Source organism: Lonchura striata, chromosome 19 (genome assembly GCF_046129695.1).
Source record: "Lonchura striata isolate bLonStr1 chromosome 19, bLonStr1.mat, whole genome shotgun sequence".
NCBI classification, from domain to species: Eukaryota; Metazoa; Chordata; class Aves; order Passeriformes; family Estrildidae; genus Lonchura; species Lonchura striata.
The window spans coordinates 5,539,904-5,553,509 of record NC_134621.1 but is presented as its reverse complement, the minus strand read 5'-3'; the positions used below and the strand labels follow the sequence as shown (position 1 = coordinate 5,553,509).

The 13,606-nt window shown below is 56.2% G+C and overlaps 1 protein-coding gene across 1 annotated transcript; it reads right to left on the bottom strand.

The window, feature by feature from the left end:
* Positions 1 to 46: 46 nt before the first annotated feature.
* Positions 47 to 5,137, bottom strand: FADS6 (fatty acid desaturase 6). The gene is made up of 6 exons (XM_021554669.3): positions 4,583 to 5,137; positions 3,688 to 3,854; positions 3,262 to 3,442; positions 2,240 to 2,427; positions 1,532 to 1,711; positions 47 to 663 (listed from the first exon to the last, which is right to left on the bottom strand). The coding sequence occupies exons 1-6, from the start codon at positions 4,929 to 4,931 to the stop codon at positions 514 to 516; spliced, it is 1,215 nt and encodes a 404-aa protein (XP_021410344.2). The 5' UTR covers positions 4,932 to 5,137; the 3' UTR covers positions 47 to 513.
* Positions 5,138 to 13,606: the final 8,469 nt, after the last annotated feature.

Genomic DNA, 13,606 nt, shown 5'->3' with positions numbered 1-13,606 from the left:
ACAACAAAAACAACAAAAACAATTATAAAGGAAATCCACCCCAAAGTGTTAAGGCTGAGCTTGCCAAATCTTTGTTCCTAGAAGGGACTGGTTTAGCCCAAAGTCAGGCAAAGCACAAGCAGCAGTGACACCGCCCCCTCCCCACACCCACCCCTCCCTGAGACCCCGACCCAAGAGCTGCAGCTCCATCCTGCAGATCCTGGTGCTTCTCATTCTGGATGTCCTGGATGCAGTGCCATATCCCTCACGGGTGGGGTGGTTTCCTGTCCCTAGGTGTGGAAGCAGAGTGGATAAAACTAAGCCCTGGCTGGGAATAACAGTGGGGGAACGCCGATTTTTCTGTCCCTGGTGTTGCACCACCCGGCTCTCCCCCTGCAATGGCTCTGTGCACCGTTTTCTAGCCAAAAGCAAGAGTTCAGGGAGGGATGTTTCCCACACCATGACTTCATGGAGGTGCTGGTCCTGCTAAAACCATCCCTCTGACTGTCCCTGTGGGAAGCAGCCCCGTGGTCCTCACTGGATGCCCACCAGCTCTGTTATGGGGGGAGCATGGACCATCAGCTCCTCGTATCTCTGGAGGAAGAGCCAGAGCCTGGAGCTGTAGGTGTCCTCATTGTAGGGCAGCTTCTTCTGCTTCAGGTACTGGGAGACGACAGGTTTGATCTGCAAAGGTAAAGGTAATGTCACTGCAGTGCAGAATGCCCTGGTGCTTGTACAAGATGCCTGAAACATGCCCAGAAAACCCACCCCACATGCCCAAAGCTGGGCTGGAGCAGGCAGGTGGTGTCTTTGCTGTGAATATTAAGAGGAAGGTGGTTTCCAATTGCAGCATCACAGGGAGTTCACCCTGGCAAAACGCCTTTGGAGGGCTCCAAATTAGGAGAGATGCCCTAATGAGGCTTCTAATGAGAGCCAGTCACGAATGCTCATCGCTCACACCCATCGTGCTCACACAGCCAGCTGGGTGATGGGACTGGGAGGTTGCCACAGGCTGAATTATCTCCTTCCCTGCAACACCTCTTTGAGGGAGGTAGGTCCTGGCAGCCCCTGAGCTCAAGCAAAGGACACTGAAAAGGAGAGCACAGCACTGAGTGGCGATCCTGTGCTGAAGGGTGGAGTACAGACCTGCCTTGGGATCCCCTCCAGCTGGGCAGTGCTCAGAGCCCACGTCTTGAGCACAGCCTGCACCGCAGAGCAGCAAGTGAGGGCATGACCAGAGCAATAGGCTTGCCTGGATGCTGTCTGAACCCAAAACTGGACTGTGCAATGCTGGGGATATATCCCAATGGAAAAACTGGGAGGATCCTGGACTTGGAAGGCTGCTGCAGGCTGGAATTGGGACCGGGAGAAAGAGCAGGGAGAAGAAACCCAGGAGAAACTGGAATGGGATGGCAGGAGATGGGTTAGGTACTGTTGCAAAGCAGTGAGAGGTTTCCAACATGAGGAGGAGCAGCACAGATGGGTCTGGCAGGGGGAAGGTGGATTTCTCATCCCCATGTCACCTCCCAGTCACCCTGTGGAGTCACCTCACCTTCAGGCACATGTTGTCAGAGAGGCTGGGGAAGAGGTGGTGCTCCACGTGGCAGCTGATGAGTGAGTGGCCAAAGGACCAGTCCAGGAGGGGGTTGCGGGGCAGGTTGAGGACACCCAGGCTCATGAGGTGGATCCGCTTGGGTTTGCGGTCGGCCGCGAACATGGGGAGGCCAATGTGCTGCAGGAGAGGCAGGGTGGGCACCCTGGGGCATTTGTCACCCCCCAGTCTCTTCCCAGCAGAGCCCATGGCAGCTCTGCCTGTGTATGGGCACAAAGAGCATATTTTGGGGTCTCTCTGTCAGCCCAAGAGCTGGGTTTGTCCCTCAAGTCACCCCATTCTGTGTTTGTCCATGGAGCCACCAAGGAACTCCCAGGCTCTGTTCCCCCAGCACATCCACGCTTAGAGCCAGCAGCCTCTCCCCACCCCAGGGCCTGTAACACCACCTGAAACACATCAGCCCCCAATCCTGCCAGCCACTGCAGAGGACATCATCCTCACACCCTTTGCACTCGTCTGCCCTGACATTTCCCAAGGGCCACCACTACCAGCCTGATCCTCCTGGTGACAACATCAACACAAGGGAGGTGACAACTGAACCCACGTGCCTTAAGGTGACACAAGCTCCAGCTAGCAGCATCAGGGCACTGGGTGGTGGCTTGCCTGTCTTCAGCACTTTTGGGATAACTTGAAGCTTCAGGTCTTTACCTGGAATATGTTGACGTGGATGTAGGGATGGGCCAGGAGGGAGCGGGTGACCAGCATGCAGAGCAGGGCAGACCACGGCGACTGGAAGCCCGAGACGTGGAGCAGGAGCCAGTAATGGCAGTAAAACCCCAGAAACATACAGCAGAGGGTCCGCAGAGCTGCCTTCCACTCCACGTTCCTCAATAAATCTGCACAAGGAAGAGGAGGCAGCACATGGCAGAGGTGTTGATGTTTCCCTCCCACCACTGCTGCTCCAGCAGTCAGGCTGTCCAGCGTGCCAATAGCCCCACAGCCCAGCCCAGCCCATGAACTCACTTTCCCCATCCTCCAGGTTGGCCCAAACCCTATAAAACTGCTGGGGTGTGGGTCTGAGAGACTCCTCAGAGCAGCTGATCCAGCTGTGTAGCATCACTCAGGAGATTTGGATGCACCTTCGTTTCTTACAATTGACCAAGCCATTGTTTGTGCATTTGGCACTGCCCAGAGCTGGGTCATGCAGCCTGGAGAGCTTTGCTTCCCCAGCCTCTTACTGCTTTTTGGGCTCTTCTCCCTGATTGTTTTCTGCACCATTATTTCCCTGGAGCACCACCTTTCCTGCCCAGGCTCTGTGTCTGGCCCCCTCTGCCCCCAAACCACCCCGTACACGACCACCAAATGCCTTGTGTGGTGCTTTGATCAACCTGAGACCCACGTGTGAGACTGACCCCTTTATGGCCACAGATCTGAGTTAAAGGAGAATGGATTTGGGGTGCTGCAGGATCATGATGGCTTTTGCCAGAGATTTCAACACCCAGCACAGGAAAAGGTGAAGTGTTTTCTCAGCATCAGCAGAAAGTAGGTGGAGAAGATGTGGTCCCCAGGGCAAGTGCAGCATCTCCTGCGCTTCCTGCAGTGTCCCACCAGAGACTGATGTAGTTAATGTGATGCCTCCAAACAAAGCAGGACCCGTGGGTGGGGTGAGACTGGGCAGTCACAAGCTCCCTGCACCCAGCACCCTGTCCCAAGGCACCTGGGACACCTACCAAGTGCAACCAGAGGGGTTAGGATGGGCACTGCGAGAGGAGCGATGAACATGTACACGTAGCGGTTCAGGAAAGGAAGTTTCCAGGTGCTGGAGTCCCCCAGGCCAATGACATTGGTGTAGCCGTGGTGGATCTTCACATGGTTGTAGGTGGCCTGCTCGACTGTGAAAGCTGAGCAGAGCTGGGAGGGAAAAGAGAGAAATTGTGGTGCCAGGGTTGGGCACTGTCTGGCTTGGGCTTGTGTGGGAAGAACCTGGGGAAACCTGCATTTTATGCTCTGAAACCATAATGAAGCACCCCACAGCCCCAAACCAGTCTGGAAATGGACTTTTAGGAGTTAAGCAATAGAAACCTTTCCCACCATTCCAAACATTCCCCACCACCACAAGGGGCTGATGGGGTGTTGTTGGGGGCTGCCCCACTCACCTCAATGAAGAAGACAGCCCACACTTTGCCCCAGGACTTGGACTCAGTCAAGGCATTGTGGCTGGCCAGGTGGCTGCCCTTGACAGTCAGGGTGTGATGCACCACGCCAAGGGTGAGGACACCCGCCAGGAAAGGGATGGCCTGGGCCGACCGCAGGCACAGGAACCCTATGGAGAAACCAGCCAGGCTGGAGCTGGGCCATGCACATGTCCTGCAGCCCTCTGAGCCAGGCTGGAGGTGTTGCTACACCCAAACACGCCAGCCACTGCCCTAAACCTGTTCTTCAGCCATATTACAGGTATTTAAACCGTGCAAGTCAGAGTTTGCCTCCTCGTCATCCTCGTGACTGGACCAGCCACACTCACCCTTGTGCTGAAGATCTGGCCACTTCCAGCCTCGATGGCAACAAGTGCTGCAGGTGCCCGATCCCACCCCACAGTTCTGGGATGTGGGATTCCACTGGTGTCATAACTCTGCCAGGATTTCAGCATCTCCAGGAATTCAACAGCAAGAGAAGTTCCCAGCTCTCCAGCCATGCCACCAGAGACCCATGCTCAACTGTTTTCCCTTGCACCCACCACAGCCAGGGCCATTGCCACCAAAACCACCACGTCCCATGGTGGGACACGTCACCCACTGCCCTGCCCTGTGTACATCTGCCTGGGCACCATCCCCTCAGGTACCCCAGATACCACTGTCCCCTCAGCCCAGGCTGTACCCCAGGTGTCACTGTCACCTGCTGTGGGGTCAGGGCGCACCAAGTCACAGGGTGAAGGTGTTAACTGTGGCTTTATTACAACCTCAGCAGGTGCCAACAGGCTCCCAGCACAAAGCAGGAGGCAGTGGGACCCCTGGGGACCCCCCGGCCGTGGTTTGAGGGGCTGAGCCAGGTTACCTGCTGGGAGCAGCAGGAAGCTGCAGGCAAGGATGCTGATGTCCACGCCGTGCCGCTCCCACCAGCTGCTGCTCTTCACCACCTTCTGCACCAGCTCCGAAAGCTCGGTCATCAGGGCTTCCTCGGGCTGCCATGCTCGCTGTGAGGCTCCCCCGGGGGTCACGGACCCGTCACCCAGTGCTGGCCCCGGCTCCCAGCGCTCTGCCATCACGTCTGTCCCGCTGCCACCAGGTGCTGTGGTGCTCCGGAGCGAGGGGTCCCGCATCCCCCTGAGCCGGGGGATAGCGCTGACCTCAGCGTTGAGCTGCCGTCCCCTCGGCCTCAGCGGGTCCCCATCCTCCAGCGGCATCTCCCCGCTGAGGGTGTCACCCCCAGAGCATCACCCCAGCGCCCCGAGCCGCCGCGGACGGGCTCGCCGCCTCCCGCCGCCGCCGAAGGACACGGGAAGGGCAGGGATGGAAAAAAACAAACAATCCAAGGAGGACGCAGCGGGCGGAGAGGGCCGGAGAGCCGCCCAGCCTCCAGCGCGGGGATGCGGCGCAGCCCCGGTCCCGGCGGCCGCGGCTCGGGGCGCGCCGCGCTGCAGCCGCGGCTCGGAGGAGGAGCGGAGGAGCGCTGGGAGGAGGCGAATGCAGATGAACCGTGGCAAAAATCCGCTCCCGTGGCCCGGTTAGGGCAGCAGCCGTGGGGAGGATGCTCGGCGGGGCCGGAGGGGAGAAGGGACGGCAGCGGAGGACGGAAGGAGCGGAAGAAAAGACGGAGAGAGGCGATGGAAATGTTGGAGGCGAAGGAGCCAAGTGCCAGGAACAGCGCTGAGAAACCCAAGCGGAGAGCTGAGGACGGGGATAGGGTTTCGCTTTTGCCAGGGAGAGGGAGCAAACCTTGCCTGTCCCACGTGGGAGCTTTTTGGGGAGAAAATCGCCTTTTCCAGAGGCGGGAGCAGGCTGCAGGAAGGAGTGTGCCCAAACTGCTGCTGCCGCGGAGCCTCCCACACCCCCGCTCTGCCGGGGGCAGGGACCAGCTCACCCCAAACCTGTCCCTCGCAGCTCTGACCCCTGCCGGGTCTCTCTTCTGAACCGATTCTGTATGAATTTCCCCCATTTTCCATCACTGCCTCCTGACTCATCGCCCAGACACTGGCATCCAAAGGTTTTGGGGATGTCCCTGCACAGAACAGGGCCTCCAAAGCTTTATTTCTTTATGAAGGAAGGCTAAAAATACATTGTTCCTCGCTGTAGCACTGCGTTTCTTCTTGCTTTGTCATCTTTCCTTACTAAACCTCAAATCAGCTCAACTGATCCACCAAAACCTTAATGAACATTGACATCCATCAAATCCACATGGATTTGCAATAAGGCTGGTTTGCTACACCCATCACTAGCCCCGAAGTAGGATGGGCTCAGCACCTCCAGTAACATCACAGGGATTTGCAGGGAAGCAAATCCAAGTTACACCAAGCCACGGGGAACTGTCATCATCCTCTGGAGAAAAATCAATAACAATTTTTAAAAACCCGAGCTGCTACAAAAAGGGCAGAGCTGAGAGTGCATCAGAGACCTGCTGAGGTTTCATTTCCACTGTAAGAGCATGCATTAAAAAAGACAATTTCTAGAGCCACAGGCACTGAGGGGTCACAGTGGTGTGTGAAGCCCAGCCAGCAATTCATTCTGATGAGCAGAATGGCTTTTGCCACCTGGGAGAACACCCATGGGTGCTGCCAGGCCAGGGGAGGTGGGTGTCAGGCCCAAAGGCACATCGGGTGAGGTATCTCCTGAGATATACACACCTTCATTGTCACCACAAGGGACAGGGGCAGGAGGGGGACAGCCCTGCTCCAAGGTTTGGCAGGGGCAAGGGTGAGCTGTGCTGGAACTGCCATTGCACAGTGGGGCAGAACCGGTTCTGTGGGGGCAGCTGAGGAGGAGGAGGGGATGGGGATCAGCCGCACCTCCAAGACCAACAAGATCCATGAGGATCCCACTGCAGCTGGCACAGGGGCATGGCTTCATTCAGTTTCTTGCTGCCACTGGGACCAGAGACCACCTGGGTGAAGAGAACAAATAGTGTGTTGAAAACTACATGGGAGAGGCTGAAATTTGATTTCTGAGGAAAAGTGCTGAGCCCAAAAGAGGTACAGCCAAGACAGGAGTTACAATGCTGACAACAGAGCAGAAACTGTAAGAGTTTGCAGAGCCATAAGGACAGTCAGCAGGCTCAGGGTGTTAGCCCTGAATCTGCCACCATACAGAGCTCCATTTCCAAAAGAAACTTTCAAACATCCGATTTCCCACCACACACACAGGCCAAATCACACAATTCCCCTGACCCAGCTGAGATCTTAGGGATCAAAGCAAACACTGAGCTGGCCCTTGCACTGTGGACATAAACACCTCCAATTTAGCAGGGAAAACACGTGTAAGACTCAGAAATCCTTCGGCACACAGCAGGGCAGCTGGAGCGGATCAGCGTAATCCCTGAAGCAGCCCCAGCAGCTGCTGACCCTGTGGCCATCCCTTGCCCTGGGCACCACGAGGGTCCCACAGGCAGCCCCCGCTGCCTCCCCAGGCATCTGCCATCCTGAGGGAGCCACAGGAATCTGACCCTGCCTCTGTCCCCATCTGACCCACTCTGCCCCTAGAACTGAGCTCAGCCCCTAGAAAGGCCAAATTTGGCTCTCAGCAAGCTCCTCCCATGTCCCTGCTCCCCAAAGAGGAGAAAACAGGCCATTTTAGCCCAGACACACACATGTCAGGCCATCAGGACCCAGCAGGTGCAGGTGCTGCCTTGCTGAGCCCTCCCAGGGTCCCCCCAGCCCATGGGACAGCACCTGCTGCAGTCCAAGGAGTTTCCAGCCCAAATCCTGGAGCATGGAATAGCTGCAGCATCTGCACCCCAGGGTTGTGGTGAGATGCAGAGCTCCCTCAGCAGCCCTTCCCTCCCCACAGCCCACCTTGCACACCCTCCTCCTCCTCCCTGGGGGAGGAAGGCTCAGGCTGCAGGCGCTGGGACACCACCAGATCCCCTGCTTGCCAGACCTTCCCAAAACCACCTCCCCTTTTCCTGATATCAATCGCTGAATCTGCAGAGATTCACTTTTATAGTGCCCGGTTTTGGGGGCACTTCCTCCCACCTCTTTCAGACCAAACGCTGTTGGGTAATTAACTTAATCAGGGATTAATCACCACCAGCCCCTGCCCAGCAGGGAGACCTTCAGCACCGCCTCTCTGTATCTTTTGCAGTCTGTGAACCCCAAAAGAACTGTGGGGTCCTCACGAAGGAGAAATTCGGATCCACCAGCTCGCTCCAGCCCTTTCCCTGAGCCCAGCGGCCGAGCAAGGAGCTCCATCTGCAGGCAGATCTCTGCCTCCAGCACCCCAAAAGCAGCTCCCTCCCCCCAAATTCGGGCCCTGGCACAGGGGTGCTCGGCACATCCCGAGTTCCACAGCCGAGCAGCTCCCACAGCTGCTGCCCACGTATGAGTTGAGCTCCAGTCCCCACTCACCCACCACCCCGGGGCTGCCCCAAGGCCAGCTGGGGCACCCCAAACCTTCCTCCTGTGGAATGAGGAAAGAGAGAAGAACGAGCTCGGGACCACGGGGCAGGCACCAGAGGGAGTCACAGCTCTGTGCAGCATCTGCCTGGATTGTCCTTTGGTCAAAGTGCAGGAAATTGAGCTGATGGGCTCCCAGGGGATGCTTAGCCATGAGCCTGTGGGCTTCCAAAATGTGAGAGCCAGCCTGATTTGTGTGTCAGGGTGTGCCAAGCTCTTTGTGGATGCCAGAGCTGGCATAGCCACCAAGCCCTCGCCCATGGGATGCAAATTCTCCTTCCAGGGACCAAAACCTTGGGTGCTGGGGGGGACAAAGCCACTGACCCCATCCCGTGGGTTGCTAAGTCCTCTCCTGGGGATCAACATCTTGGAGAGGCTCCGTTGGTACCAGGCTGGGCCAGAGCTGGAGGAGGGGTGAGATGCCACCTCTATCAAGGACTGCTTTTCAGTTCACATCCAGCCCTATGAGACTTGGCAAGGTCATGCTTTTAACCTTAAATAAATACCCTTCCCGGGATATCTCACTGTTTGCATGGCCCAAAAGGCCACAGAAAACTTCCTGCTCGTGCCCAGCAGCTCCGGGAAGAGGCTGGATCCCGGTGCTGGCTAATCTGGCTGATCTGTTTGCATGGCACAGGCCAGACGGGGCGGGCAGAGCCCTGGGGCATGCACTGGCTGTGGGGGAGGCATTTTGGACAATGCCTGGTCTGATCCAGGCTCTCTGTTGGTGCAGTGCTGCCCTGCACTGCCCTGGCACCTCCGCATGGAAGTGGCTGAATGGCAAAACCCAACAAATTGTCCAAACAGAAAAGGGTTGGAAGCTCCACACCCTCAGTGTCATTCTCACCATCTTTTTCATTGCTGCTATATTTTTCTCATCCATTTGACCCTAAGATGGGTGCTGGAGGGGTTTTAGGTGGGCAATTGCTCTGTCAAACCTCAGTGATGTTCACCCCGGGGTGAGAACAGCTGGGATTTACCTGCCAGCAGCAGTCAGGTATGGAGACATCAACCTAACTCCTCACTCTGGCAAGCTTTAGGGGCTACGTGGCACTGTAGAGCCTGAACCCTCCTGGCTCCAGGGTTGGGACAATTGTCCTCCAGGTCCTGGCTAGGCCAGAGTGCTGCTGTGCTGCAGGGATAGACCATGAACAACCCTACACTTGCAGGGTGGGGACAGACCCTTGGGACAGCCTGACATAGTGGGAGGTTATTCCCTGCATGGAGTTAAACACAGGCCTGGTATCAGCTGTGCCATGGGTCCAATGGCACAGCTGATACGTGGGTCCTCTCTTCCCCTTCTAGTATCCACCTGCAAACACAAGAATCCCAAAGCTCAGAGATAAGGACTCTGAGATAAGGTGCAGGTTTTTTTACTTCTCACGGCTGCATGAGACTCACAGCAGTGGCTGGTGAAGGGAAGTTTATTCAAAGTACATGGAAACTAAACCCAACACAAAGTCCTGCCCCAAGCCCTTGGACATCTCAGCCCAGGGCTCAAAGCCACAGCACCAAAACCCACCTTTCCCCATGAGCAACCCCAAAAGCCCCTGGGGACTCACTGCATATCCACCACTGACATATCCTGATACCGTACCTAGGCTGTGTTTTCAGTTTATTCACTGCTTTATTCACCGTAATTTTATTCACAACTGCTTTATTCACTGTATCAGCAGTGAATAAAGCAGTTGTCATCCACCCCTGCTCCAGACCAGCTTAAAATCCAAAGCCTGGCTGGAGGTGTCAACTAATCACAGACTTCCTCCACTTAGCAGCTCAGGGCCACGGTAATCACTGGTTTGGATGCCTCTGCTCTTGCCCCGACCGAAACTTCTTGCCCCCACCCCTGTGTCCCTGGCGTCACCGCCTGGCCAGGTGTTACCCAACGCAGGTGTGCAGTGGAGGTGCCGGGGCTTTGTCCTTCTCCACTGCCCTAATGCTGAGCCTGCCACTCACAGTATCACCAAGGGAGGGTCAGGTCTTCTCTCCTGCCAGCCTGACAGGTCTTCTGTAATGCTGAAGTTCTCTGGGGTCCTGTCCTGGCAAGGATCAGCCCTGAGGAAGGAACCAGCCATAGCTCCAGTTCCAGTCAGCAGCCAGCGGTTGGAGTGATGCTCCTGGACATAACTCTACACTTCCAGTCCTCACAAATTAAATACCTTTCTCCTTGTAAACATGGCACTACCCAACCCCAGCCTTCCCAGCTCCCAGGTTCCCTTCTGGTCCCCAAGCAGAGCCACTGGGGCATCCCCCCCATCAGGGGACAGAGAGGAGCAGCCCCTGCCCATCTGTCCTGCTCACCATCGCTGTGTGGCAGCATCCTGGGCATGGGGAATGGTGCTGTGGGAACTGACCCTGTCCCAAGTCCCTCCATGGGACCACAGCCACACACGTGTCCCCGCAGGCAGGCACCCGGGCCGGCAGCTCCCTGTCAGACACCCACACAACATTTTTACCTCTCGGCGCAGGCAGTGTAACTGCAGGCTCCATCCTCTGCCCTCTCGAGGAAAGAGGGATGTTTCCAGCCTCCTCAGTGTGCACAAGGAGGATGTGGACCCCAGGATGGTGTTAGCCAGCACTTGCCACCTTGGGCTGATCTGTGACCGAGCAAGGATGGTTTGCCAGGGTGGCTGAGTGTTACTACCTGCAGCTGCTTTTGGAGTTCTCCCTGCCAGCTTCCGCTGCTGGCTTCACATGCCAGAAGGAAAAGGACCGTGGAGGGAGTGCAGAGCTCAAGGCCAAGTGCCTCTTCCTTTCTCCCCCAGGAGATTTTGAACAGGCTCTGCTGGGGCTGTTGCGTTTGCTCAGTTTAAGAAACCAGACCCAAGGTGGGCACTGACCAGTATCTGTGTCTTTACTCTGTTCCTTGTGGTATCAGGACACCTTGAATTCATGGAAACCAGGAATTCCTGCAAGACAGAAATCTCCCTGCTCATTAAGAAGCCCGAGTACAACTTTAACTGGCAAGAGGAGAGATGCAGCCCCTGCACCTGAGATGGGCACTGCCCTCCTCTGGGCATGTGTCCGTGCTTTTCCCTGGCATGGCGGGTTGGTGCCACCCTGGGTGCAAACAGCAATTAGTGCCAGGTCCCCAGGCAGGTGCCCGATCCCACGAGGGCAGCCAGGGCCATGATGTAAGCGCCGTGCCCGGGAGGCAGCGCTGCAAGGGAGCGAGCCGCCCGCCCAGGCTGGGAATCCAGCGTGCTGCGTCACTCCTGCGGCCTGGAAAGTTGGGTGGGAGCCAAAGGCTGCCCAAATCCAGCTGGACTCCAAGAATGCGTCCCCACCTCGCTGGTCTCGTGTGGTTGTCACCTATTTTCCCACTTTTGGTTGCTGCTCTTTTGGAGAGATTATAGTTGAGGTGAGGGGATGAGGAGAGGGTCTGTCGCAGCTCCATCTTCCTGCCAGGCTAGGGACACATCCAGCCTGGGTGTCACTTTGTCCATCACCTCCTTCCCAGTTGGCACAGGCAGCCCACCAGAGCCCTGCTGAACTAGGCACTCACCAAGGGCAGTTTTTGTTTCTTCTTCCAAGTGAGAGCCCAGTGCTCCCTGCCATCCAGAGGGATAACTCACATGCTGCCTGGCAGCTATTTCATCAGCACAGCCAGACCCATACAACCAGTTAGCTCGGTAAAACACGATTTTTCTAATGATACCTTTTAGAGAAGTGGTGCTCTGGATCCCAGTCGACCAAGGGAATATCTGGAGGAGCCCTGAGGAGGTTGTGGGTCAGCTCAGGCTGGCACATGGCTTCAAACCCAGCCCTGCCAGCAGCACTGGATGAAGAAGCTGCCTTCCATCCCCTGTGCCTTAAAAATGGCATTTTTCAGCCCACTATGAAAACACAAGCGCCGGGAAAGCTGTTAATCTTCCAACTGTTTTTTCCATGAAAGAAAAGTCTCCATGGCCCCATTCCTCCTGCTTTTCCCCTCCCACCGTAAGCCATTGCAGGTAAATCCAATGTGTTGCTCTTTAATCCCAGCCTGGGGAAGCAGGAGCCACCCTGACCCAAGCAGCCTCACCTCACTGGTGCATTTTATTACTGACTTCAGCCAGGTCCTGCTGGGATCAGGGTCAGCAGCAGCCAGAGCTCGCTGGCGGGAGGGCAAAGTGGGGCACAGCAAAAGAGGGAGGAGGCCCACAAAAAAAAGTAGGGAATAGAAACCAGGTTAGGGCTAAACTGTGGGTGTAGAGGCTGTTGTGGCAGGTAGAGCTGGCTGCCCTGCCAGCCTAGGGGACCAGAGGGCCTCTGAGATATCCTCAGCATCCTCACCAGATTTCCAGGGTTTTCCATCTTCTGGCTCTGGGAGTTGCTGTGCTGGAGGATTCAGGGAGAGCAGGACTACAGGGATGAGGCTGAGTGCAAAATGAACGAGAGCTCAGTCCTAAAGCCATTGTTTCATCCTGCAAGGGCTCTTCTGGTCCATCCGATGGCCATGTGCCTCCAGAGGGTCCTTGCTGCCCCAGAAGTGTCAGACCTGGACAGTGACACCTCAGGACTGGAGACTCAGAGAGCAGTTCTGCAGAAAAAATAGGGTTTGTTTTTACCTTTCTTCCCTATTAGGAAGAGAACGATCAACAATGAGCCGAGCTTGGCACAAGGCAAGATAAGATTGGCCTCCTGCAGCGCCTGCAGTGGCACCATGAGTGTCATGGGGCCCTTGGCACAGCCCAGAGGGGTCCTCCAAAACACACACAGGGCTCACAAGGGGCCACCAGCACCACTCTGGCACCTGCCAGCCCAGGAGGCCCACGGGCAGCTGGATCCACTGGAAAACACAGAAGGCATCTTGTAGCCACATCCCTGGCTGGGCCATGGCCAGCTGGAGCCAGGCAGGGAGTGATAGCAGAATTTGTCAAGAGAGGCCAGAGGCAGTTCTGGGAATAGCCCTGCTGCCCAGCCTGAGTCAGCTTCCCAGAAGGATGTTTCTTTGTAGCACGTGGCAAAGGTGATATCCTCAGAAAACTGGGAAATTCGCTGAAAGAAAGGTGACTAAGACTCATGTTTTATTGGAAAAAGAGGTGGAACCAGCATCCTTGAAGCTCATGGGAAATCTCAGGTTCAGCCTGAACACGGACTGATGGCTTTTCCCAATCCCATAGGACAACTTGTCACCTAGGAATGCACTCCATCTGCTCCAGAGTGGGAGAAAACCTGCTGTCAGACATGGAAAAAATATCCCTATAAGCTCTGCTTTCCCCAGCAGTAGGTCTCCCTTTCCCATAGTAAAAAGTCCTCTGGGCAGCAAAATTACCTTTCCAAAAGACAAGTCCACAGTGATATTGTGAGTGGGCTCCCGTGGCCATTCCCTGTCCCATGGGAGTGCAGGGCAGATTGCCCTCAGTCCCTTGGGAGGGCTCTGCTGGTGGCAGGGCTGATGGGAACCCAAGGTGGGGAGGACATGGAGAAGAGAGAGTCAGGGCTGCCAGCTCCCACCTCTTCTTTGCATACGTAATAATTTTGGGAAGACA